The sequence below is a fragment of the Lissotriton vulgaris genome, chromosome 8 (assembly GCF_964263255.1).
Source record: "Lissotriton vulgaris chromosome 8, aLisVul1.2, whole genome shotgun sequence".
Taxonomy (NCBI): domain Eukaryota; kingdom Metazoa; phylum Chordata; class Amphibia; order Caudata; family Salamandridae; genus Lissotriton; species Lissotriton vulgaris.
Genome location: NC_141696.1, coordinates 96675059 through 96700741, shown reverse-complemented (window position 1 = coordinate 96700741; position 25683 = coordinate 96675059). Strand labels below are relative to the sequence as shown.

The 25683-nt window shown below is 44.5% G+C and overlaps 1 protein-coding gene across 1 annotated transcript in view; it reads right to left on the bottom strand.

The window, feature by feature from the left end:
- LOC147693515 (uncharacterized) overlaps nucleotides 1-25683 on the bottom strand; it is a 134723-nt gene that overhangs the window by 57604 nt on the left and 51436 nt on the right. Inside the window, exon 4 of the mRNA XM_086936036.1 lies at nucleotides 12735-12764. Coding sequence (XP_086792162.1) covers nucleotides 12735-12764 — 30 coding nt within the window. The remainder of the gene's footprint in view (nucleotides 1-12734; nucleotides 12765-25683) is intronic.

Sequence of the window (25683 nt, the reverse complement as noted above, 5' to 3'; positions counted from 1 at the left end):
GCGTCTCGGGGGTCTTTCAAGAGGTCCAGGCCCACATCTCTCGGTGCCTCCATGGGTCCCTTCTTTGCAGGGACTGTGGATCGGCCTGTGATAAGTCTGGGAGTCTGGGTCTTGTTAGGCTCTGGGCCCGGGCTCCGGCGGGAGGCGGCGGAAAAGCAGACGTTGAGTTGCTGGATGGTGCCTGTGTTCACAGGGTGGCCACTCCTAGGCCTCAAGGGAGATGCTCTTCAGTCTTCTGTGCAGCAGAATGTCGAAGTCCAGTCATCTTCTTAGTTTCAAGTTGATTCAGGATGATCTGAGGTGCTATGGCACTGCTCCCACTCTTATTCCCAATCTGAGGGGTGGATCACCTGCTAGGTCCCTCCTGTGGGTGGGCCCAGGAAGGGGGGCGGTTACACCCCCTTTCCTTTGTCCAGCTCCTCGCCAGGCCTGGGTCTGGAAAGTCCCAGGATCGGTTTGGACTGGATTATGCACGGGGACACCTTGTGTGCCCCGGGCATGTCTAATTCTATTCAGCCCTGTCCTACCCAATACACAAAATCCTGTCTGGGGTGGTGCTCGCACCTCCCAAGGCAGGAAACCCTTTGTCCAAGCCTCCCTCGCTGGAAGGACTCCCAGCAGCAGGAGGTCAGACTTGTGTCTGTGGTGGCCGCATCCATTTTGTGATGCTGAGGCTCTTGTTAACTTTAACCGGGGTTAAGGCTATGTACATGTCGTGTCCCTCTAGAAGGGTGGAATGCTATCCCCGTCGACAGAACTGTCGAGGGGATAGTATTCCAAATCGTATGACACCTTACTCGACATGTTTTGATAAAGCCAAACCAAAGTTAGCATATAACCGCGAGGATTATAATGCACTTAAGAGTATATGGTATGGCAATATCCCGGAACAGCTAAGGGAGTTGTTCCTGACAGCTGCAGACAGGCTCAGCTCACGCTAGAGCACCATCTCACATATTTCCAAGCACTCTGCCTCCAGGATTGATGAGGCCTTCCATAGGAGTGGCTGATAGGAACATATGTGTCCAGTTAAGGTTAGATATAGGGATACTATATCTAAGCAAGAGGTGATTACACCAACTCACCTGAGCTGAGTGATCAGCCAGTTGTGTCAAATATGGAGGCCAGGCCAGGGGTGGCACAATACATGCTGCAGCCCCTGGTAGGCCTTGGAAACACCTATGCCCTGGGTACCTAGGGTACACTGTTACAGGGGCCAATAAGGTGAACCAGTTCCAACTCATAATGCACCTAGAATGCATTGGCAGTAATTTAGAGAGAGAACAGCAGGCTGTGGGTCTGATTAGCAGGCACACAGCCACATTAAGTCATAAACCAGTGAAGCAAAAAGCAAAAATATGGGGTGACCATAGGATAGCAGACCCTACTCTCCTACAAACATTACCAGGCCTGGGCAGAAAATCCCCGCAGAGTCCTGCAAGTGGCGGAGTTCAATGCAAACTGCCATTTCTACCAGAGCGGCAACTTGCACACTTATCGTGCACGAGTTTTGTGTACTCCGTACGTTTTGTGGATTGCCGAGTGTAGAAAACTCCTCAAAGTCTGTGAGCGGAGGTCACCACCCAGGCCTAAACATTACATGCAGGATGCATTAAGTCATAAACCAGTGAAGCAAAAAGCAAAAATTTGGGATAACCATAGGATAGCAGACCCTCCTCTCCTACACAACCCCAACCCAAACGCAGGGACATTAGACTAACCTTGACCAGTTGTGTCTTCATGTTCTAAGTGGCAGTACCTGGAGAGACCATCTGCATTGCCATGGTCAGTCCCTGGGCGGTGCTCCACTGTAAAGTCCATCCCCTGTAGGGAAATGGACCACCTGAGTAGTTTGGGGTTTTCACCCTTCATCTGATTAAGCCATAACAGGGGCTTATGGTCGGTCTGAATCTTGAAGTGAGTGCCAAACAAGTATGGTCTCAACTTCTTTAGGGCCCACACCACAGCAAAGGCCTCCCTCTCAATGGCTGACCAACGTTTTTCTCTGGGGGTCAGCCTTCTGCTAATAAAAGCAATGGGCTGGTCTTGACCATCTACATTAAGCTGTGAAAGCACTGCCCCCACTCCCAACTCAGAAGCATCTGTTTGGACAATGAACTCTCTTGAGTAGCCAGGACTCTTCAGGATAGGAGCAGAGCACATGGCCTTCTTCAGGTCATCAAATGCCTTTTGACAGTTTACTGTCCACTGAACCTTTTTGGGCATCTTCTTGGATGTCAGATCATTAAGAGGAGTCAAAATGGACCCATAGTTATTAACAAACTTCCTGTAGTACCCAGTCAAGCCCAAGAAAGCTCTGACCTGAGTCTGGGTAGTTGGAGGGGATCAGTCCTTGATGGTCTGGATCTTACTCTCCAGTGGTTGAACTTGGCCTCCACCTACAATGTGGCCCAGGTATACAACCTTACTCTGCCCTATCTGGCACTTTTTTGCCTTGATAGTGAGGCCTGCCTTTTGCAGAGCCTCAAGCACTTTCTTCAGGTGGACGAGGTGATCCTCCCAGGTGGAGCTGAAGACAGCAATATCATCCAGATATGCTGCGCAAAAGTCATCCAACCCAGTAAGGACTTGATTCACCAACCTTTGGAAGGTGGCAGGTGCATTTTTCAAACCAAAGGGCATCACCACAAATTGATAATGCCCACCTGGGGTAGAAAATGCAGTCTTGGCTTTAGACTCCTCAGCTAACCTGATTTGCCAGTAGCCAGCTGTCAAGTCAAATGTGCTCAAATATTTGGCAGAAGCCAACTTGTCAATGAGCTCACCTGCCCTTGGAATAGGGAGTGCATCTGTCCTGGTGACAGCATTGAGTCCTCTGTAATCCACACAGAACCTCATCTCTCTCTTGCCATCTTTGGTGTGAGGTTTGGGGACCAGAACCACTGGGCTAGCCCAGGGGCTCTCTGAAGGCTCAATGACATTTAATTCCAGCATCTTTTGCATCTCAGTCTTTATACAGTCACTGACGTGGTCAGGTTGCCTGTAAATCTTGCTTTTTACAGGAAGACTGTCACCAGTGTCCACCACATGGGTACACCAGTTAGTCTGACTGGGTGTCAAGGAGAACATATGCCTGTATTACTGCAAAACGTGCCTACAGTCATGTTGCTGATGTTCAGTGAGGCTGCCACCTAAGGCCACACCATCAACTGAGCCATCCTAAGGGTTCTGAGTGAGCAGGTCTGGAAGAGGGTCACTCTCTTCCTCCTGTCCCTCATCTGTAGCCATGAGCAAGCTCATGTCTTCCCTGTTGACATATGCCTTCAGTCTGTTAACATGGAGCACCCTGTGGGGGCTCCTGGGAGTTCCTAGGTCCACCAAGTAGGTAACCTCTCCCTTTTTCTCAAGAATTGTATGGGGTCCAGACCATTTGTCTTGGAGTGCAGCTGGGGCCACTGGCTCCAACACCCATACCTTCTGTCCTGGCTGATACTCAATCACAACAACCTTTTGGTCATGCCAAGCTTTCTGTAATTCTTGGCTAGCCTCAAGGTTTTTGGATGCCTTTTCCATATACTCAGCCATCCTGGAGCGGAGACCAAGTACATAGTCCACTATGTCTTGTTTAGGCTTTTTGAGAGGTAACTCCCATCCTTCCTTCACCAGAGATAGGGGTCCTCTTACAGGGTGCCCAAACAACAATTCAAAGGGGCTGAAGCCAACCCCCTTTTGAGGGACCTCTCTGTAAGCAAACAAAAGGCAGGGTAGAAGGATGTCCCATCTCCGCCTGAGCTTTTCTGGTAATCCTTTGATCATACCCTTTAGGGTCTTGTTAAACCTTTCAACAAGCCCATTACACTGTGGATGATAAGGAGTGGTGAACTTGTAGTTGACACCACATTCCTTCCACATAGCTGTCAAGTATCCTGACATGAAGTTGGGATCTCTATCAGATACTACCTCCTCAGGAAACCCCACTCTGGAGAAAACTCCAAGTAAGGCCCTGGCCACAACAGGAACTGTTGTGGTCCTAAGTGGAATTGCCTCTGGGTACCTGGTGGCATGGTCCACCACCACCAGTATGAATCTGTGCCCAGATGCTGTAGGGGGATCAATTGAACCTACAATATCAATCCCCACTCTTTCAAAGGGAACCCCCACCACAGGCAGTAGTATCAGGGGGGCCTTTGTGGTGCTACCTGGTTTACCACTGGCTTGGCAGGTTACACAGGAGCGACAAAACTCCTTGGTGTCTTCAGACATGTGAGACAAGTGAAAGTGAGGGACCAGCCTGTCCCAAGTCTTATTCTGGCCAAGGAGTCCTGCTAAAGGAATATCATGGGCCAAGGTAGGAAGGAAGCCCCTAAATTGCAGAGGTATAACCAACCTCCTGGTTGTACCAGGCTTGGGGTCTCTACCCTCTGAATAAAGGAGTCCATCATCCCAATATACTTTATGGGCACCTTGAGCATTCCCAGCAGCCTCAGCAGCAGCCTGCTGTCTAAGGGGTTCAAGAGAAGGACAGGTTAACTGAGTCTGCCCCAAGTCTGCCCTAGAAGGTCCCCCTGTCCCCAGAAACTCAACCTGGTCAGGTTCGAAGTTCTTCAGAGACAGTTCCTTCAGGGGTCTCAAGATCAGCTTCCTGTGAAGGCTGATCCTCACTTGTAGGCAGTTGGGAAGGCACAGCCTTTACCCTCCTGTTCTTCTTCTTGGAAGGTGCTTGGTCCATTGTTCCAGGATCCAAGACCTGAGGTTCAGAGAGGCACTTGTTGGCCTGTGACCTGGTCACAGCAAGGACATGTGATGATATCCCTAACATCTCTGCATGAGTCCTGTACTCAACTTCTGACCATAGAGAGCTCTCCGGGTCATTGCCCAACAAACATTCAACTGGGAGATCAGCACTAACCACAGCTCTTTTTAGGCCAGTTACCCCTCCCCAGGAAAAGTTAACAATTGCCACACTATGGGTAGTGGTGACATTGCTGGCATTGGTCACCAGGTAATTATCACCTGGCATGTATTGTCCAAGGTCCACAAAGCTAGGTGTCACCATAGTGACACTGGCACATGTGTCCCTGTATGCTTGAGCCACTTTGTCATTAATCAAAGGCGTCTGTCTGTATTTGCCCAGATTACTGGGACTTATGGTAGGGGCCAAATCTATGTCCCCCTCACAAATCAGAACAGCCTGTGTAAGGGTTCTGACTAGGTCAGAATCTCCTTCAGTTCCCAAAGTGATACCCACTACCCCCTTGGTTTGTGGACCCACACTGACAACTGTACTAGTGGGTGCAGGTGCCTTAGCGGCCGCAGTGTTGGGGGCTCCACCCTTTTTACACTCACTTGTCCAGTGAGAGGTGTTTTTACAAGTACTACACCAGGGTTTTCTTTGACCTTCTTTCTTCTTCTTCTTGGAAATTTGGGACCCACCCTTTGTATTAGTTTGGGGCCCTGTTGAAGACTTCTGGTCTTTAGCTTTCTGCTCCCCACCCTTCTGGTCTGTTTTCTTCTGGTCACCACCCTGGTTCTGGTTCTGGTTCTTTTGCTTAACTCTGGTTCTAACCCATTTATCTGCCCTCTTTCCCAATTCTTGGGGAGAGGTCAAATCTGAGTCAACCAAATGTTTAGGCAACTGCTGGTTCTGACAATTATTTAAAATGTGTTCTCTCATAAGCAAATTGTACAATCCTTCATAGTCTGTAACCTTGCTTCCCAGCAACCATCCCTCCAGAGCCTTAGTGGCACACTCAACAAATTCAGACCAGTCCTGAGTCTGTGTCTTCTGGGTGTCTCTGAACATTAACCTGTACTGTTCAGTGGTTAAGCCTAACCCATCAATCAGAGCACTCTTCAGGACCAGGTAGTTTCTAGAATCCCCATCACTAACTGTGAGGAGTCTGTCTCGGCCTCTACCTTCAAAGGAGAGCCACAAGATTGCTGCCCACTACTCCTGAGGGATCTGCTGTACCTTGCAGGCTCTCTCAAGAGCAGTCATCCATTTGTGGATATCATCCCCAGCTTTGTAGGGGGGCACAATCTTACTCATGTTTCTGTTATCAAAAGACCTGTCTTTATCCTTGTGGATATTGCTGCCACTAGTGGGTTCTTTTACCCCACTCTCTCTAGGCTGTCTTGCTCTAGCAAGTTTCTCTTGGGCCAGGGCAACTTCTAATTCTTGTCTCTGGATCCTAAGCTCAGCCTCTCTAATTTTGGCCTCATGTTCCCTTCTCTGAGGGCTAGTCATCTCCCTTCTGGAGTGACCATGAGAACCGCTAGAAGCCTGGGGGGTATTGGAGTCACCTGAGTGATTCCTCTTCCTCCTACGCTCCTGGTTAAGTCCACCTGGGTGTCTGGGCAAGGTCATCCTTGCTTCAGTCCCAAATACACTTAAGTTAGACTAGTTAAGCCTGCTGACTAGCACCTGGCTATTTCTGCCATCATCAGAATCACTGCTCCCCCCCTTCTGTCTCCTCTTCTTCTTCCTCCTCCTCATCTACCTGAGGAGCTCCAGTGACTTGGTCATCCTCATCTACCAGGACTATGGGGACAGGGGCATCAGTACTGTCATCTTCAGTGGGAGAGCCTCCTTCAGCATTCCCTGTGGGGTCTGCTTTAGAGGTCTTTAGAGCCTCAGACTGGTCTAAGAGCTCTCTAAGGTGGTCTGGTCTGTAGTAGGGGATGGCCCTGTCTTCAGACCCCTTAAGGCACAAAGCTGCCTTAGTTCCTTAAAGGAAAATATAGCACATTTGGATGGTGCCCTTGGAGGGTCACTCTCAACAGAGACATTCCCAGTGGAACCCTCTGCTCCAGACTTTGCTCTAGTGTGGGTGGATATGTTGCAATCTACCTACACTGGTGTTTACCTACTAAACCTATCTAGTAGTTGTAGTCCGGGTGTGCTACTCCCTATCCTCTACAACAACTAAGTTCAGTAGAACTTAAGTATACTAGTCTTGTTTTATATGTAGCTAACAGGTACCTGTATGATCTTTCAAATGATACTCTCAAAGATTGCAATGGTAAAACAAACAGCAAGCTCAGATCCCAATCTGCTGCTCACCAATGTGAGAAGTTGGCCTGGTATGTGATGCTCACTAATTCTAGTGATCACCTTGTACCATGCCAAGCAACCCTTATGATGATTGGTTGTAAGTCAACCGTATAGACCAGCTATCCTAGTGGTAGCATGGACAAAGCAGTCTTAGGCTAAACTCTGAAAGGCATGTGAAGCAAGCTGTTTTACCATATACAACCCCCTTGAATACCAAATGAAAGGACACCACACAGATATATATTGAAAATATATATATATTTATTAACTACAAATATCTCCTGGACTCTTTATGAGCACAGAAGCACAAGCGTTAAAACAAAACACAGTTGAAATACACAAAAGTTGCACAATATGGATGAGCCCTAGGGGCCACCTAAACCATATACTAAGAAAGTGGTATAAGAGATACCAATCGAAAAGGAAACAGGCCTAGGGCCTTGGGAATCGCTGGAGCTGATCGGGACTAGCAGTGACTAAGTCGGGAAAGGCCCGCGGGACTCGGGTGCAGTGTTTAAAGTGCACGCACTCACCAATGCAATGTCTATGGTGCGTAAAAGTTATAAAAGTTAGTTAGTTAGGAACCTTCCGAGTGACCTAGAAAGCTGAAACTTAAGACACAGGCCCTAGAGGTGTGTACCAGTGTGGTAACACCAGCATTGCTGAGTTACCTCACCCACAGGAAGCGGGTGCATAGGGTCGAAGTAGTGTCGGGTTTCGTCACGCAGGTCGATGGTGCTTGGAGCTGAAGATGCTGCAGGCGGCTCGATGTGAAGAGTTCTGGTGGATCCAAGGGTGGATTTGAAGTTGTGAAGACCTGAAAGCAGAGGGGACAATGTTCAAAGTCACTAGCCAGTGACTACCGTGGAACCAGATTGGAACCAGGGGATGAGGTGTAGCTTCTCTCTGCAGCCACGTGGACATGAAGAGGTTGAGAACGTCCAGGCTTCGGTCACAAGCTGTCCCACAAAGGCTCTAGCTGATGGCGGTGTCGGCAACTTGATCAGAGCAAACAGGCCTTGGCTAAAGCAAGCCATGCAGGAATCAAAAAAGGCTTATCACTCGAACCAGCAAGGTCAGAGCGGGTGCTCCCTTTTACAGGAGCAAGGGCAAGTCTGGAGCAACCGGACCCGCAGTGTAAGTTGTAGGTTTCATCGCCAAGATGGCCGCTGACCACGTGGCAGGTGGCCGGGATGGCGCGTCAAGTGGCACAATGCAAAAGAGCCCCACGCAGATCGTGGAGATGCTGGGGGGGTGATCTTCGGTGCAAGGGCAGCTCGGTGGTGGGGCTTCTCAGTCCCCAAAGCACAATGTCGAGGGTACCTCGGATGCTGCGCAGTCAGCGTCTCAGGGGTCTTTCAAGAGGTCCGGTCCCACGTCTCTCGGTGCCTCCACGGGTCCCTTCATTGCAGGGACTGTGGATCGGGTTGTGAGAAGTCTGGGAGTCTGGGTCTTGTCAGGCTCTGGGCTCAGGCTCAGGCTCAGGCTCCGGCGGCGGCAAAGCAGACGTCGAGTTGCTGGATGGTGCCTGTGTTCACAGGGTGGCCACTCCTAGGCCACATGGGAGATGCTCTTCAGTCTTCTGTGCAGCAGAATGTCGAAGTCCAGTCGTCTTCTTAGTTTCAAGTTGATTCAGGATGATCTGAGGTGCTGTGGCACTGCTCCCACTCTTATTCCCAATCTGAGGGGTGGATCACCTGCTAGGTCCATCCTCTGGGTGGGACCAGGAAGGGGGGCGGTTACACCCCCTTTCCTTTGTCCAGCTCCTCGCCAGGCCTGGGTCTGGAAAGTCCCAGGACCAGTTTGGACTGGCTTATGCACGGGGACACCTTGTGTGCCCCGGGCATGTCTAATTCTATTCTGCCCTGTCCTACCCAATACACAAAATCCTGTCTGGGGTGGTGCTCGCACCTCCCAAGGCAGGAAACCCTTTGTCCAAGCCTCCCTCGCTGGAAGGACTCCCAGCAGCAGGAGGTCAGACTTGTGTCTGTGGTGGCAGCATCCATTTTGTGATGCTGAGGCTCTGGTTAACTTTAACCGGGGTTAAGGTTATGTACATGTCGTGTCCCTCTAGAAGGGTGGAATGCTATCCCCGTCGACAGAACTGTCGAGGGGATAGTATTCCAAATCGTATGACACCTTACTCGACATGTTTTGATAAAGCCAAACCAAAGTTAGCATATAACCGCGAGGATTATAATGCACTTAAGGGTATATGGTATGGCAATATCCCGGAACAGCTAAGGGAGTTGTTCCCGACAGCTGCAGACAGGCTCAGCTCATGCTAGAGCACCATCTCACATATTTCCAAGCACTCTGCCTCCAGGATTGATGAGGCCTTCCATAGGAGTGGCTGATAGGAACATATGTGTCCAGTTAAGGTTAGATATAGGGATACTATATCTAAGCAAGAGGTGATTACACCAACTCACCTGAGCTGAGTGATCAGCCAGTTGTGTCAAATATGGAGGCCAGGCCAGGGGTGGCACAATACATGCTGCAGCCCCTGGTAGGCCTTGGAAACACCTATGCCCTGGATACCTAGGGTACACTGTTACAGGGGCCAATAAGGTGAACCAGTTCCAATTCGTAATGCACCTAGAGTGCATTGGCAGTAATTTAGAGAGAGAACAGCAGGCTGTGGGTCTGATTAGCAGGCACACAGCCACATTAAGTCATAAACCAGTGAAGCAAAAAGCAAAAATTTGGGGTGACCATAGGATAGCAGACCCTACTCTCCTACAAACATTACCAGGCCTGGGCAGAAAATCCCCGCAGAGTCCTGCAAGTGGCGGAGTTCAATGCAAACTGCCATTTCTACCAGAGCGGCAACTTGCGCACTTACCGTGCACGAGTTTTGTGTACTCCGTACGTTTTGTGGATTGCCGAGTGTAGAAAACTCCTCAAAGTCTGCGAGCGGAGGTCACCACCCAGGCCTAAACATTACATGCAGGATGCATCATACATTTTTTTATAATTTGTACTAATGAAAGTCTTTTTTTACATTATGTATAGGTCATCAATTAGCCTTTTTCAGTATTATGTTACAGTTATGTCATATCATGCAAATTAGAACAATAATTGCCTCAGGATTTGTTATTTACAATAGTATTTTCCTTGTCATTGGAATAGGTATAAGTACCATGGGGTTTTATGATAGACACTCAAGTCCCTACTACAAACAGCTTGCGCCTTGTGCAGAAGTCTTTATGGTGAGGTGACCACTCCTTCAATTCAGCCAATTGGCATTGGTCTCAAATATAGACATGCTACACCTCAAGGCACTCAGTATCATTAGGTGGTCATGCCCCTACTTTATACAGACTTCATCTTGTATAGAGGTTTTTATGAAGAGCCTACTCATCCAGTCACCCCAATCCCACTTTGAACACACTTTTTATCATGGCCTTCATCTTGTGAGTAATCTTTACAGAGAGATGACCTCCACCAGATACCCACGGCTCATTGGGTGGCAAAGTTTGATCTACGCATAGCCTTCAATGTGTTCAGAAGACTTTGTGGAGAGTCCAATCCTTAAAAACACCCAAACCCATTACACAGCCAACCTGCTAATGTGTAGAGACTTCACCTGTTACAAATGTCTTCCAGGAGAGCCCACACAATCAAGACATCCAGACCCCATTAGGTGCCCATGCCCTTACTATGCACACCATTCCCCTTGTGCATAAATCATCATTGAGAGCCACTCACTCCAGACAGCCAAGTCCCATTAGCATGCAAAACATACTTTTACCTCCAGATACCCAAGCCCCATTAAGTGGTGAAACCCCCATTAAGCACTGGCTTCCTCTTGTACAGAAACCTTCATGGAGTACCCACTCCTACCAGACAACTAAGGTCCATTATGTGATCAAGACACTGCCACTCAGAACCTTTCCTTTATACAGAAGTCTTCATGGAAAGCCCCATTTTTGGTGGCCAATTCCCTACTATGCAGATCCATTACCTCAAGACACACTAGTACCATTAGGTGACCAAGTTTGTACTATGCACAACTTTAGCATTGCGCAACAGTCTTCAAGGAGAGCGCACTCTGTCCAGACAGCCAAGCCCCATTAGTTGGCCAAGCTCCTCCTACTTATACACTAAGCTCAATTAGGTGAACAAACCCTTACTAGGCACAGCCTCTGACTTGTACTGATTTTTTTCCGGAGAGCCCACCCCCTCAAAATACTAAACCACCTTTGGTGGCAAAGCTCCTAGGCACTAACTTCCTTTACAGATACACAAACCCCATTATGTGTTGAAACCATTACTACACACATCTTGCACCTTGCAAAGAAATTGTCAAAGAAAGCCTACTGCCTTCAGACATCTAAGCCCCATTAGGTGGTCATTCCCATACTACCCACACACTTTGCCTCCAGATATCAAATCCCATTAAGAGGCCATGCAGCAGCCATTCTCAGCTTTTTACCTTGTACAGACGTCTTCACCGAGATCTCAATACTCCAATACAGCCAAGCTCCAGCCCTACTTTGTAATTCTCTGGTCAACCCCTTGTAGGCACATCATTTACCTTGTGCAGATGTTTTTTATAGAGAGTCTATTTTCACAAACAATCTGTCTCAAAATATAGTCCCCTTTGGAACAATTATAAGCAGTCAGACACACTCACACATAGCGCCTTACTAATTGGTGCATTCTTCTAAATAAGAGCAATACTGAAAGGTGATGCAAAAATTAGTTAGAAATCATAAAAAGGACACAGTTTAATAATTTTTAAAAAACAATTTACATTAAAAAAGGATGAACCATATATGCTGATACAGTATATGCAGATAATGATAACACAGTGGGAACAAAAAACAACACAGTGGTTAAAAGATAAAACAGGGATACTATAGTATAATCTCAGTAAATCATATTCCAATTTTGTGATTTATATCTATCCAATTGGAAAAGTTGTACAATCCAATGATTTAGTGTATCCCAATACACAAGGGCATCATATTTTCACAAACAGACATCTGCGTCTTGGCTCAACCTTTGAGTTGAGATGCGGATGTCTGTTTGTGAACATTCTAGCGTTTTCCTTGGTGGATGGAAACTTGCAATGGTGATTAAATATACAATCAAAATTGCAAGTTTTCATCCAGCAAGGAAAATGCATACTTCTATCTGTGACCAGGGTGACCAGATCCCCAAAATGTGTCAAGTGTTGTACGTGCCACCCGCACACATTTACAATTTGCCTATCAGCCGTAAAAATCTGAAGTAAGCAACTTGGGGTGCACGTTTTACTTATCAGATTGAAACTTGCAATGTTGATTTAAATCTCACACCGACTATGTACTGCTGCCAATTGAGCATGGGACCTGGTAAGACTTTGGGGCTATATAGTTACACACACAAACACACCCACACACATACACGCACACACGTCTCTCTCAATATATATATATGGACTTAGATAAACACACACACATACACCCACACACACACAAACACACATATATATAAACACACACATAGCTATACACTCACATGTTTACACATACATACACATACATACATAACTGTATATACACACAAAGACACATTTACATTTCTAACAAAAACAAAACCATTTTGGGTCCCTATGTTCATTTTACATTTTTAATTCCCTTAATCCTTTCATCGCACCATTTTTAAGCAAATAATGAACAAAAGATACAAAGTCTTTCATAATCCTTTAAAGACTGTAAAGATGTCCCACCTCGGGTGCTTTTCCAGAAGATCATTGAGTCTAGAAAAGCAATTCAGGAGACAAACACAAATTTAAAATATATTTCAAACCACATATAAAAATAGGTCTCCAAAATATGATTCTCTCCTCAGAAAAGACAACCAAACACATTTCTGTTATGAAAGATACATACATTTCTTCACCAAAGTTTACACTCCTTGGTATACATAAATAACACAAAAAAATGCACAAACACATCTTTGCGTTCCCAGGCTCCACAAGGCAAGAAGAGTAGGTTGCTCCTTTCTTGCCATCAAACTCTGGAATCCATTGCCTATGACCCTACGTTTTGCTCCTTCCAAATCGTTTCTTCACAAACTGCTAAAGACTTCTCTTTTTGATGCATAAACTTTCTGTTGATGTTTAAGTAGTCTTCTTCTCTCATACAATTGGGAGGCTAGCGCTGGATTCTTCTTTGGTAGCAGCTGCATGCTTTATACATTTTATCATAGTGTATTCTATTGTATGATATACCTGGACTCTGATCTACTTTGCTCCTTTTCCCGGTCACTCTGAATCAATTTCACAGCGGCAGAATATATTTATTTACTTATTTTCTCATCCCCCATGGACTTTTTTTTTGGGGGGGGGCGGGGATTATTTGGCAATCTTAGCTGGAATCTTTCCATCTTATAGCTCTTTGATAATGCACAATTCACTTGTGCACGGATAATGTTGTACTCACTATAAATACTTTGGAGCAATAACATTGCAGCATATAAATAAAATAGGCTAAGATTTAATTACTCTGTCCCCAAGGCGGAGAGGCCAATAACTTAATTTCTAAATAACCCCAAAATGGCAAACATTTATAAAGGTATTTAAAGGAACTGAAGCTGCAGTGGTTCCTGACAAATCTATTTACTTTTTGCTTCAGGACTGCATCGGAAGGATGCAGCCTTGTAGCAAACAGCATTCTTTTCTAGACGAAAATCCCAAGACAGGATTTTCTTTCTGAAAAGAAGAGTTATAATGCTTCCCTCATCATGTGAGTCTTCTCCCAGGGCAGGGGAGCACAACACTTTTAATGTTCTTTACTACCAAAATTTACAGTAAAAAACTTGCTACATGTCTGGCTAAATAGGTCAGGAGGACATGTAGCTATTTCTCTGATGGCTCTGCGAAGTATGGGCTGTCAGAAACGTTTGGCCACAGTGGAGACCATGCTCACCACTGTGGCCAAGCTGAAGGTCTGCTGTTAATTAAATGGGGCAGGCGGACCTTCGTATTATTGGTACATTTAACCTGTCATCATTGCGATGGATTGCATATACCGCCAATTTATAAATGTGGCCCTTATTCACTCATATATGCAATGCTCCTTTTAACATTGATGTTTTTACCTACAAGGTGAATAAAACTCATTATGTTTCCATATTGACTGCATGCCTCACATTTTTTGCATCTAGTAAAAGCTGCTTTTGGTTTTACCCTGACTCCCTTTCCTTTGTGAACTCACTCTATACAAGTTGATCTCCTCTCACGCAAGCCTCCCTATATGTAATCAGTGATGTCCTGGTCATGAGTGTCCTCATAGTAGGGTCGCATTTCACTAAATGCCAGTGCTATGTTATCCCATGGAGTTGACAATTTTGGGCTTATTTACTGGGCTGTCACATGTGATATACACTATGTACTGAATGGAGAGGATGGTATCTGATTTTGGATGAACACAACAAAGATTATTGGGTAGATATCAATTTCCCACTAACTATATTTGTTATAGAATTTTTACAGGGTTAAGTCCAGAATGACAAAAGCAGAATTTTGTTTGGGAAAGGAGACTCTGAACAATATTTTATTAACATTTCATTGATTTAATATGTTGTAGATTGAATTGTCTTTATCCTCCACTTCATTTGGGAGGTTTGTTTAATGTTGTGTAGATTGCATTGTTTTTTCCTTCCACTTTATGTAGTTATTGCTTTACTGATTTTGATTTCACTTTGTGCAACACCTTTAACTTTACCTCTCATAAAATGGCACTGGCTGTAGCATCTACATGGGTCTGCTTTCTGTGTTGTTGAATTTGGTTTAAAATCTGTACTTCACTATTGTTGTCATGTGAACACGTCATGGGTAATGAAGAATAAATATCATTTGCTCCTCTGTTGTGTGTGTTTTCCTCCAATAACATGTTTTGAAATTGGTTTTGTATCTATATACACATGCAGGCACCCACACACCCAGATATAAATAAAGGTTAAGGTACATATATGTATATATATATAAAGTTAGGCAGAATAAAACTATTTTTACCCCAGTACGTACCTTCATTATGTTTGGTACGTGGAATTTAGGGCTTGAGTTTTAGGCTCATGATATTATGTAGTCGATATTCTGGTGGAATACTACTCATATCTCTTGTAAGATTCACACGTGTGTTCAGCCAAAGGCATCACAACATTCACATGCTTGGGGCCAGATTTAGCTACACTTTGCACAGGTGCAGTGTCACAAAAATAACTTTGTGTGAAGGGTGCACTTTCAGGACAAAATCTATGCTAAATATCACACATTGTATAAGAGCATAGATACAGGACCGAAAATGTGCCAGCAAAATGGAAAGAGAAAAAGTGCAATACCTTAGGAGATAGATCACTATCCCACTATCTCCCTTTTTATGCAATGCAGTGCAACAACGTTGGTTGCTGATCTGCATTGCTTGATTTCTTAGTAAAATTATCCCCAAATGTTCAGGTCATCTGAATTGTCCTATCTGTCTAAATCCTAAAAAAAAGCAGTGCCTCTCTGTCAGTCCTGCTTAAAGCCTTTATCTCCCAAGTTTATAACATGGTATTAACTTGCCCACATTTTATCTGCCAAGGAAAAGAGAGAGTCCAATGGTGTAGAAATTATAGAGATTCATCTTTATATGTTCTCTTGGGAGGAGATCAGGTACGTGTTGAAGTGCCTGATTTGAATTTCTGAGTTCCTGGTTTTTATTTTTCTGAAGCCCTGTTCATAATTCCTTATCTTTGTTTCTCCCTATCTCCTTGCTTTCTTATTTGTGCGATATTCTGAATATTCTTTCAGTTCGAAAAAATTGAGATGATCTTAGTTATTATGTTTTTTTATTTAGGGCCTGTCTATGATTTTAGTCGGAGTTGCCTCCAACCGGCATCTCTGCGGTTTCAGAACCAACTGCCAATCAGTGGGTGGTCCGAAACTGCAATTACTATGCAACTGCACTTTTCTCAATGGAGTTTGTGCAGCACAAGCTACCATAGAGAAATGGGAGTTACTGTAATCCTTATCCTCATGGTGCCTGCCTCACAGTGCAGGGATTTACAGGGGGCACAATAGGTGCCCCCTGCCCAAAACCAGAGGCCGTGCAAGGAGAGGGGCCTGCTAGGGGCCCCACAAAGTCACTTTTCAACCAGCCTTCCATGTCAGAAAATTCCAGACAAGTTTTCCATGTCATAAAACCTGCCATGGAAAGCCTATGGGAAACCGACCTCATAATCTCCACAGCGGAAACACCATCTCTAAGGGATTATGTGGTGGCTACGGCTAGCCGATGGACTCCTTGATCCAGTTGGAAGCCATTAGGATTGACTTGCCAGTTTGGACTACAACCACTGTCATTGAAATATGGCGGTTGGACTTTAATCCAAGAATGTCAGTGGGTAAGCCTCCGACGAACGGTCGAATGCTTACTGACCAACATCCTAATCAGACATTTAGTTGTTAACTATTTATGTGCTGTTTAAACCACATACATGTATTTCTTGATTTAATTAAATATATTTTGTAATGAGAATGAAAATTGTTGGTTATTTTCATTTCATTCGAATTTAAATTGTAAATATATCGAAGAAAAGTGTTACATAATTTAATTATTGTAAAATATGTTATTACAATGTTATTGTAATATTCTTCAGTTTAAAGTTGAAACATTAGTTCTATACTTTTGCAGTTATGAGTTTTTTGAAGAATTTATGGAGTGGAGTGGAGCTTGCCTATTATCTAAGTTACGAGCGCACTGAAGATCTCTGGCACCTGGGTCCCTAACAGCTGTGTTCTCAGGCTCCTGAGGGCAGAATGCATCCTAAATGTTGGATTTCTGCCCTTCTTCTGTCTAACAGTCATCATGCGTGCCCTCACCATGCTCTAGCGGGCCTTTACTTGCTGCCCTGGATACTGTCTCCCCCCCTATCCAGGTTGTGCTGCCATAGAGTGTGGCTGCCCTCTGCACTCATGTCAGCATCCTTCACACCATCAGGCTTCCCTGACAGTGAGGGTGGCCTGCAGCCATTTGCCCCATGAAGGTCTGCCATACATGGATGGCATGGTAGAGCTTGCAAGTTTACATGCTATATGTGCCACTGATGCTATGTAGGCAGTGGTGAATCTAGGATGACCTAGGGTGCTGCAACCCCCACCCATGACTCCCTATATGGGATATATTCCTGGACATAGAGGTAGGCCTGCAGCATCAGTGGAATGAGCTCCTCTGTGCGTATGATGTGGTGTCAGGAAATACCTTTGGTGAAACATGTTGTGACTATGTGTGGTATTCTGGCATCCAATTCCCATTATAAGTCTATGGTTTTCATAGATGGGCTATTTTCATGCACTTGTAAATTGCTCAGATCATAGCTGGAAGATTTATTAAAAAAGAAAAAAGGAGATTATTTACTTTTCAGAAGATAGGACAACTGTCAGTTGACGTTTACCCTTCCAATTCTGTTACACATGAATGAAGTTATGGTGTTACATTACAAACTTGTCAAACGTGATGCTGCCATCAGGTGGTACTACTTGAAGACCTTCTTCCATTGTGAACACTACTTTGAAATCTGTGCTGCATTTCAATGCTCATTCACAAGCTTAAATTCTTGCCATATTCTGAAACAAAGTCCAATCAATTTTCGACTCTGAAGTTTTGTTTTGCCCTCTTGTTGATTTAACTCCTAATTCACCCAAGGTCATTACCTCTGCTCCATACCTGCTCAATAATCATACAATGACCACGAGAGGCTCCAGAAGCAAAACTATGAAAAAAAACGTAACAACTACTGTCGGTCCAATTGAACAATTCCTACATAAAGTAAACAAAACCATAGATCAAACAGTTATGTTGCTTGATCGTCGCGTATCATATGAGCTAGACCAAGCACGGCGCTCATCTATGGGCACCTTGGCACAGGCTCAAACACCAAATGCGATACCCGTAAATAAATCCACTACAGATACAAATGTTGAAATACACGCCTTACCTAACACTGTTGACTTATCGGTTACCACACAATTGTCACAACTGTCAAACTCGCAATCCTCACAGGATCTTGAACTGACCCCTGATATCTTCGCAAGCCTCCAACCAACAACCAATGATCCAACACAACAAGAACTAAGAGGCACAAGAGAAGGAGCAATTCCAAAACAAAACCCCTCACAATTACGATCTAACAGCCCAGTTCACATAAGTGTCACTAATCCAGATACTGCTAGTCAACAAATTCAGGAGAACATCGTCGTCACAGATTCCTCTAAGAATATCATATCCGATGTCCTCATAGTTGAAGATCGCGCAAATAGACCCAGTTCCAATAAGATTCGTCAAGACAAACCACTTGCCCGAGCAGAAAAAGGCACAAACCATTCTAAAGTAGATATATCACTGTTAAAAAAAATCGCAGAAATGATAAGACATCAACTACAACCTCTACAAAAAAGCCTTGAGGTAATAGAAAAACAAGTGGCCATATTAATAGCCTCTGCAAAAATAACCACCATCCCAAAGAAAAATGATCTTCCTGTTTCTCTAGGCGCTGCCATCGACCCAGGAAAAAGAAATGTAACCAACCCACCAAAACAAACAGTCAACAAACCAGTCCACACTACCACCACAAAAACTACAACGAAAACAGTCACAGAACCAGAAAACAAATCTATCAATCAAACTAACACCGTAAAAACAAAGTCCGATCAAAATAAATCAATACTCAACACAGGTACTCAAAACCAATCAAATACAGATTCCAACTCAGCAAACGTCGCACAGACAAATAAACCTTCTAAACCACCAACTGAGACTCCTTCAAGACTCGAACAAACACAGACCCACAATACCAAAACAGGACAACCAAATAAGAGATGGAGAAAGGTAGTAAATCTCCCTCCCGAAGCAACTCCGTTCGTAGCCATCCTAACGGGCGTCCCCAAATTAGGCAGAGACTCAGAAGAACCTACATGGTCCCTACTAAACAAAGTACGCTACTGGTTAAATATCAACAGGCCCAACCACCCTAATAACATTTCCAGAATAACCACGGTAAGAAGAGTCTCGTGGATTGGACACCAGCCCAAAACAATCCTAGGAGACTGCATAATCATAAATTTTGAAAATCCACGGGCAGTCGATTACACTTGCTCTTGGGATACTCCAGAATACAACGAAGGAATAAGTGTTAAACGTCTATCCTTCTTCTACCCCCGACAATCCCATCGCTCCGAGGACCCTACCTGGCCATCAAATTGGTCCTGGAGCCAACCCGACCAAGGACCAAGAAATTGGCATCAGGGAAATAGGGGACAAGGATATAACCAGAGGTTCCATCCGCAGAACGACTGGGGATACGAACTCAGCGACCGAGGTGACTGGAATTCCGGTAGAAGACCACATCAACAAATGTATAACGAACCATGGTTGGGAATTCCGACATTCAACCATTTTAGCTGTCTAGATATGGTAGACTGACCACCATCACAGCCCCATTTTTCAAATCTCCCGCATAAAACCATCACGCCACCACTTCTGCCACCTACTGCTTCCAAAATAAACATCAGACGAAAAACTCAGCCCGTAACAAAGCTAAGAATAAACGATGATACACCAAAACAGGGAAAACCAAATGGAGCCCGTCAGACCGAACCCACACGACAACATGGTAATTTGGTCCCGGTTGTGCAAAAACTGTCATCATCACCTTTAAATAAACGTCTGCTCAAAACAAATCAAATAATTGATTATCCAAACTCAAGCACACAAGAAAAATTCGTCCCTCTTAACAACCATCTGACAGACAAAGTTGAGCGGAGCCTGTTGTTCTGGAATGTGGCGGGTCTTGCAACAAAGCATCAAGAAAAAGCCTTCCTGGAACTGGCGCACACACAAGATTTAATATGTCTACAGGAGACATGGCTGACTGACCCAGTCCATCTACAGGGTTACAGAACATTTTTTTCAAAAGCTACCAAATCGCAATCAGGGAGAAGCAAAGGAGGCCTAATAACATACATCTCGAATCTTTGGCCCTGTCAAGATATAACACCTGTAGTTCTCCACCAGAACTATCAAATAATCAATATCAAAGTTACCATCAATATTTCTTATACAATAGTAAATTTCTACAACAATATGAGCTCAGAAGACCTATCCAAAACACTAAGTGAAATAACTGAAAAAATAAACATGCAAAAAACCAAATTTGCAAAAACTACACACACAATAATCTGGGGAGGAGACTTTAACTTACACATCTGCAGCCAAAGTAATGCACCTACCTGTGGGATCATCGACGAGCATGACAATCCCTTAACTCACTTGGAACACACGGAAGAAGGAAACAATACACAAGCCACTATCTTTGAGCTAGACCTAGGGTTTGCAAACATGATAATGTCACCAACAACCCCATTCAAGCCAACCTTTCATGGAAGAGGGGCGCAAACACTAATTGACTATATCCTGGTTTCTACCACCAACGCAGACTCTATAAAGCAGTTTGAAGTGGTTAACAACGTACTTAGTGACCACTATCCCCTCAAATTAATATACCTCGAACCTGATCGCCACAGAATCGAGTAAAGGACAACCAAACTCTATTATTACAAGACAATCTCACGTTAAACAGATTAAATGGCTTTACCTTAAAATGGGACACCCTAGACCAGGAACTTATCACCAAAAGAATAGTGGATAAATGCAGGCCATACATCGAAAGCTGCTTAAATCCTTTAGCAGGCGCAGAGGAAATCCTGATTGACTATGACAGAATAGTGAAAACCATAGGAAATGAATTAACTAAGCCTAGAAAACAGAACAACACACAAAGAAAAGGATGGTTTAACACCAAGTGCACAAAAGCCTACTCTACCCTAAAGAAAGCCTTAGCAAAGAAAGAACGAAACAGGGAAGAGATAGCCAAACTACGGAAAAGATACACGCAAGAACTTAAAGAACGAAAAAAAGAGATTCAACACAATCTCTGGACCCAGCTTTTAAATAGTAGCTTGCAAAAAGACAACATAGCATTCTGGAGAATACTCAAGACTCCTTTCTTGGTGGGGAATAAGGAGGGTCCATCCTTAGACGTAGCAATCAACGCGAAAGACTGGGTGATGTACTTTTCAGAAGTCTTCGGAGAGGCAAGAACTGAAGTTCCACCCACTGGACCAGCGCTCTCACCGGTGAAGTATCCATTAGATATACACTTTACCATCAACGAGATACAGAAAGCCATTAACTCGGCAAAAAATGGTAAAGCGCCAGGCCCAGACTCCGTTCCAATGGACCTCTATAAATCCCTTCCTGACCTTTGGTCCCCACTTTTAACAAAAGTACTGAACGCAGCCAAAGAAAGCACCCTCCCTAAATCTTGGTCAATATCAATCCTAATTCCCATCTTCAAGAAAGGTAACAGAGACAGTCCTTCCTGCTACCGGCCCATCTCACTTCTGGATTCTGTGGGTAAGATGGCAGGAAGGATTCTCCTCAATCGTCTACAGGAATGGTCTCAGGAACACGGGGTCCTCTCAGATCTTCAGTACGGGTTCAGGGCCGGCCTGAGCACCGTGGACCAAGTTCTGAACCTAACTCTACTGGCCGCAAAGTACACAAATGTCAAAAAAACCAGTCTCCACCTAGTCTACGTTGACCTTACGGCAGCGTTTGACTGTGTGGTACACACAAAACTATGGCTAATAATGCAGGACATGGGGATTGACCCCCCAATCATAGATTTTCTACGTGAGTAATACTCTGACGCCACAGGCAAGGTAAGATACGGGTTGGAAGGACAACTCACAGACAGCTTCCCAATACGGAAGGGGGTCAGGCAGGGGTGTGTACTGGCCCCTTTCTTATTTACGCTGTATACCAACGGTCTAGAGGCAGCAATGCTGCAGGGCACAAAAGATTTTCCAACAGCAGGACGGCGACCAATTCCAGCACTGCTATACGCCGACGATGCGGTGATCCTTGCCCGAACTCCAATACAGCTGCAAAAAGCCGTAAATTACTACTGTACCTTCATGACCAACCTCAATCTGAAAGTAAACATAAAGAAAACTTTCGTGATGCATGTCGGCAGCAAAAGGAAAAGGATGAAAACAATTTTAGTAGATAACACACCACTTGAAACAACAAAAACCTACTCATATCTCGGAATTACCATCGATGAGGAGTTCAAATGGAAAGATGCAATTAACTCCCGCAAGTTATCGCTCATACGAACAGTCGGCGCTCTAAAAGCCTTTTCTCTCCGCCTAGGGAAAAAACCCCTGTCGGAGATGTTAAAGATATATAACGCAAAATGCATCACCACGGCTATCTTTGGTGCAGGAGTTTGGGGAATGGCAAACGCTGAGCAAATCCAAAAGGTTGAAAACACCTTCCTCAAATTCTTACTAGCAGTCCCTAAGAGCACGACCACCCTTGGATGCCATTTAGAACTTGGACTAGAATATATCTCAGATCTGATCAAGATCCAACCCATAATGCTATGGCGAAGAATATGGGCAACGGAAGAATGTACACTCACAAGAGCAATCATTGAGGACTGCATGAACTTAGAACACATGGAAAAGATCAGGTGGCTTCATTATGTAAAAACCTTCCTCACAGATATTGGCCTATCGAGGTTTTTCAACGACCCACAGTCAGTCACAGACATAGCAAAAAAGGAACTAAAAAAGATATGTCTGTCCCACTTAAACCAACTAAGACTGATGTCAGAAATAGGTAAACCAGCAGTTCAACATAGCCTCATGATACAATCTGTCCCATCTATACAACCGTATCTACAGGAAGACCTGACACACTTTGAAAAGCTACTGTTAACCCGTTTCAGGTTCAATCTTTTCCACATCATGGTTTCATTCCCCACCCAAAACAACTGGACATACACTAGAACACCATGCCCCTGTGACTCCACCTCTCCACAGTCCACAATCCATGTCCTCTTCTTCTGTACCTTCTACACACCATTTCGGAAGAGATGGATTCTACCTATCCTAAAAGTAATGAAGATCAGAAGATGTCGCCCAGCATTTTTGGCACTGCAGCATTTGGACAATCTACTAGTCTCAAGATCCGTGGCGCATTATCTTAGAGTGTGCCTTAAACACCGTATGAACTTATGAGCACTCCGTGAACCCATTTAAAAACGGCCTCTAGTAAATGCATTTGCACAGAAAACAGTGAACAAATTTTAATTCATATCATGTACTTTTTAAATGTATCTATTTTTATCAGTGTTTTTTACAGTATAAATTTGTACTTTTGTGGTTTTCATATTGAAATCCGAATAAAGTTAATTTTGATTTTGATTTTGAACTCCTAATGCATTATGACACTTGTATGCCTTCCTTGAAACTGCCCATAGGAAGGCAGAATTGTACTTATTGTTATAATACTTTGATTGTTAAGTTTCACATTCCATCATGCACATGTTCTCTCTTGTATGAATTCCTGTCATATTCAAAAACAGGATCAAATTGATGTTACATGTTGGTTGCTTTGTGGAACTTCAATGCACGCCTTTAGTCAGATAGGTGCAGGAAGGACTAAAACTTCTCTCCTCTGCATCATGCCTTTAATACTTCTTGGCAGGAGCGGTTAAGAAATCAATGGTGTAAAAGATGTTCCTTCTGTAACAATGATGCCACTTAGCTAGCTTGACCTGCAATATACTAATGCATTTATTGGGGATGAAACTCTGCCATGGCCGGTCCAAATTTCAGGTGTAAAAGGAGGAGGGTTATGTGAGAGGTTAGCGACCCTAACGTACAAAAATAAAATCTTAGCTACAGAAATGTCAACCAAAAGACATCCCAGCCTTGGGGAAAGAGGAATCTCCTTCACAGAGAGCTATGATGCCTTGTGGCGAAAGCCAGACATCCTTAGAAGCCACGAAGATGGCTAAGACCATCACCATGGGAACATAGAACATGAGGACTATGTACCAGACATGCAAGACAGCCCAAGTGGCAGTAAAGATGAAAAAATTTAAACTGGCCCTGCTTGACATGAGCGAGACCAGGTGGACACAGCCCAGACAGAAAAGACTGGCTGCAGGCAGCATGCTGCTTTATTCTGGATATGCAGAGAAGTGTGGAGAAGTGTGGCTCAATGGTTAGAGTGGCAGACCCTGATGCAGAGGTCTAGCCCGGGACCAGGGTTCAATGCCTGCCTCGGCGGGTCTTGGGCTCAATTTCCTCGGACCTGATAATTCTCACCTCGGTGCCTATTCTAATCATGGGTCCCACTCTGCGACTCTGGGCAATAGCTTGCTTAATCTCCACAACGGCCCCAAAAGTGCTGGGATGCCTGGTTTCACCCTGGAGGTGCCCAGGAGTGGACACTCACAGGGAAAACCAGAAAGGGTTCCTAAGCGGTATACGGACAGCGCCGTGACACTACCTCAGGGAAGTAGCTGTGCGCTCTATAAATACCGGTACATGCACAAGAGAAGACCCAGCACACTCAGGGAGTAGCACTGATGATAACACCAGCATCAGACAGAGCTCTGAATGGGTGGGAAGCTCTCGCTTCCAGAATCATCACAGGGACCTTCTGCACAAAGAATAATGGATCAACACAAATGTAAACTATTGCTATGCAGCCATAAATGACAGCAAAGGAGAAGAAAAAGAAAGATTTTACAGCAGATTATAGTCCATTCTAGAGTAATGCCATGAGAGAGACTTCACCATACTGATGAGAGACCTCAATGCGAAGATTGGAAGCAGCAACTTTGGGTACTAAAAAGTCATGAGCAACCATAGACTTGGCAACATGAAGGAGATTGGTGAAAGGTTCCCAGATCCAGGTTCCCTGACAGTCTGGTGATAGGCAGTAGTGTATTCTATCACAAGACAATACACAAGGAAATGTAAGTGTCACTAGACCACTTAAGTGAGAATAAGATTGACCATGCATGTATTGCCAAGAAGCTCCAGAGGTTCCTGCATGATGTGAGAATACTGAGAGGAGCAGATATGGTATCAGACCATCGCCATGTAATGGCCAGGCTAAAGCTCAAACTGAAGAAAGCATTGATGGTTTGAACCAGCAAACCAACACCAGTGATCTAACAACAGAATTTTCTTGCATGCACACAACACCAGTTAATACTCAGTTACCCTCAGTAACAAGTTTTAGGTCCTGCAAGAACTAGCGGACCACAGAGACCCAGTAGACAGAACATCAAAGAATCAGTCACTGGTCAGGATTACCTGCCAGGAGGTACTGGATCCCAAGAAATACCACCATAAGGAATGGATATCCACTGAGACTCTCCACAAAAACTAAGTGTGAAATTTACAGTAAAATAATACTACACGTATGCCTAAATAGGTCTGGAAGACATTAAGCTATTTCTTGTATGGCCAAGGGAAGTAAGGGCTGACAGAGAAGTTTGGCCACAGTGGAGACAGTACTCTCCACTGTAGCCAAGCTGAATGTCTGCTGTTATTTAAATGGGGAATGCAGCCCTTGTATTGGTGGTATATATAACCTGTCATCATTGTGATGGATTGCATCTATGGTCACTTTCTACATTTGGCCTTTAATCACTCCTATATGAAATGCTCCTTTTAGCATTGATGTTTTTCTTAAAAGGTGAATAAAACTCATTATGTTTTCATACTGACAGCACGCCTTACATTTATTGCACATAGTAAAACCTGT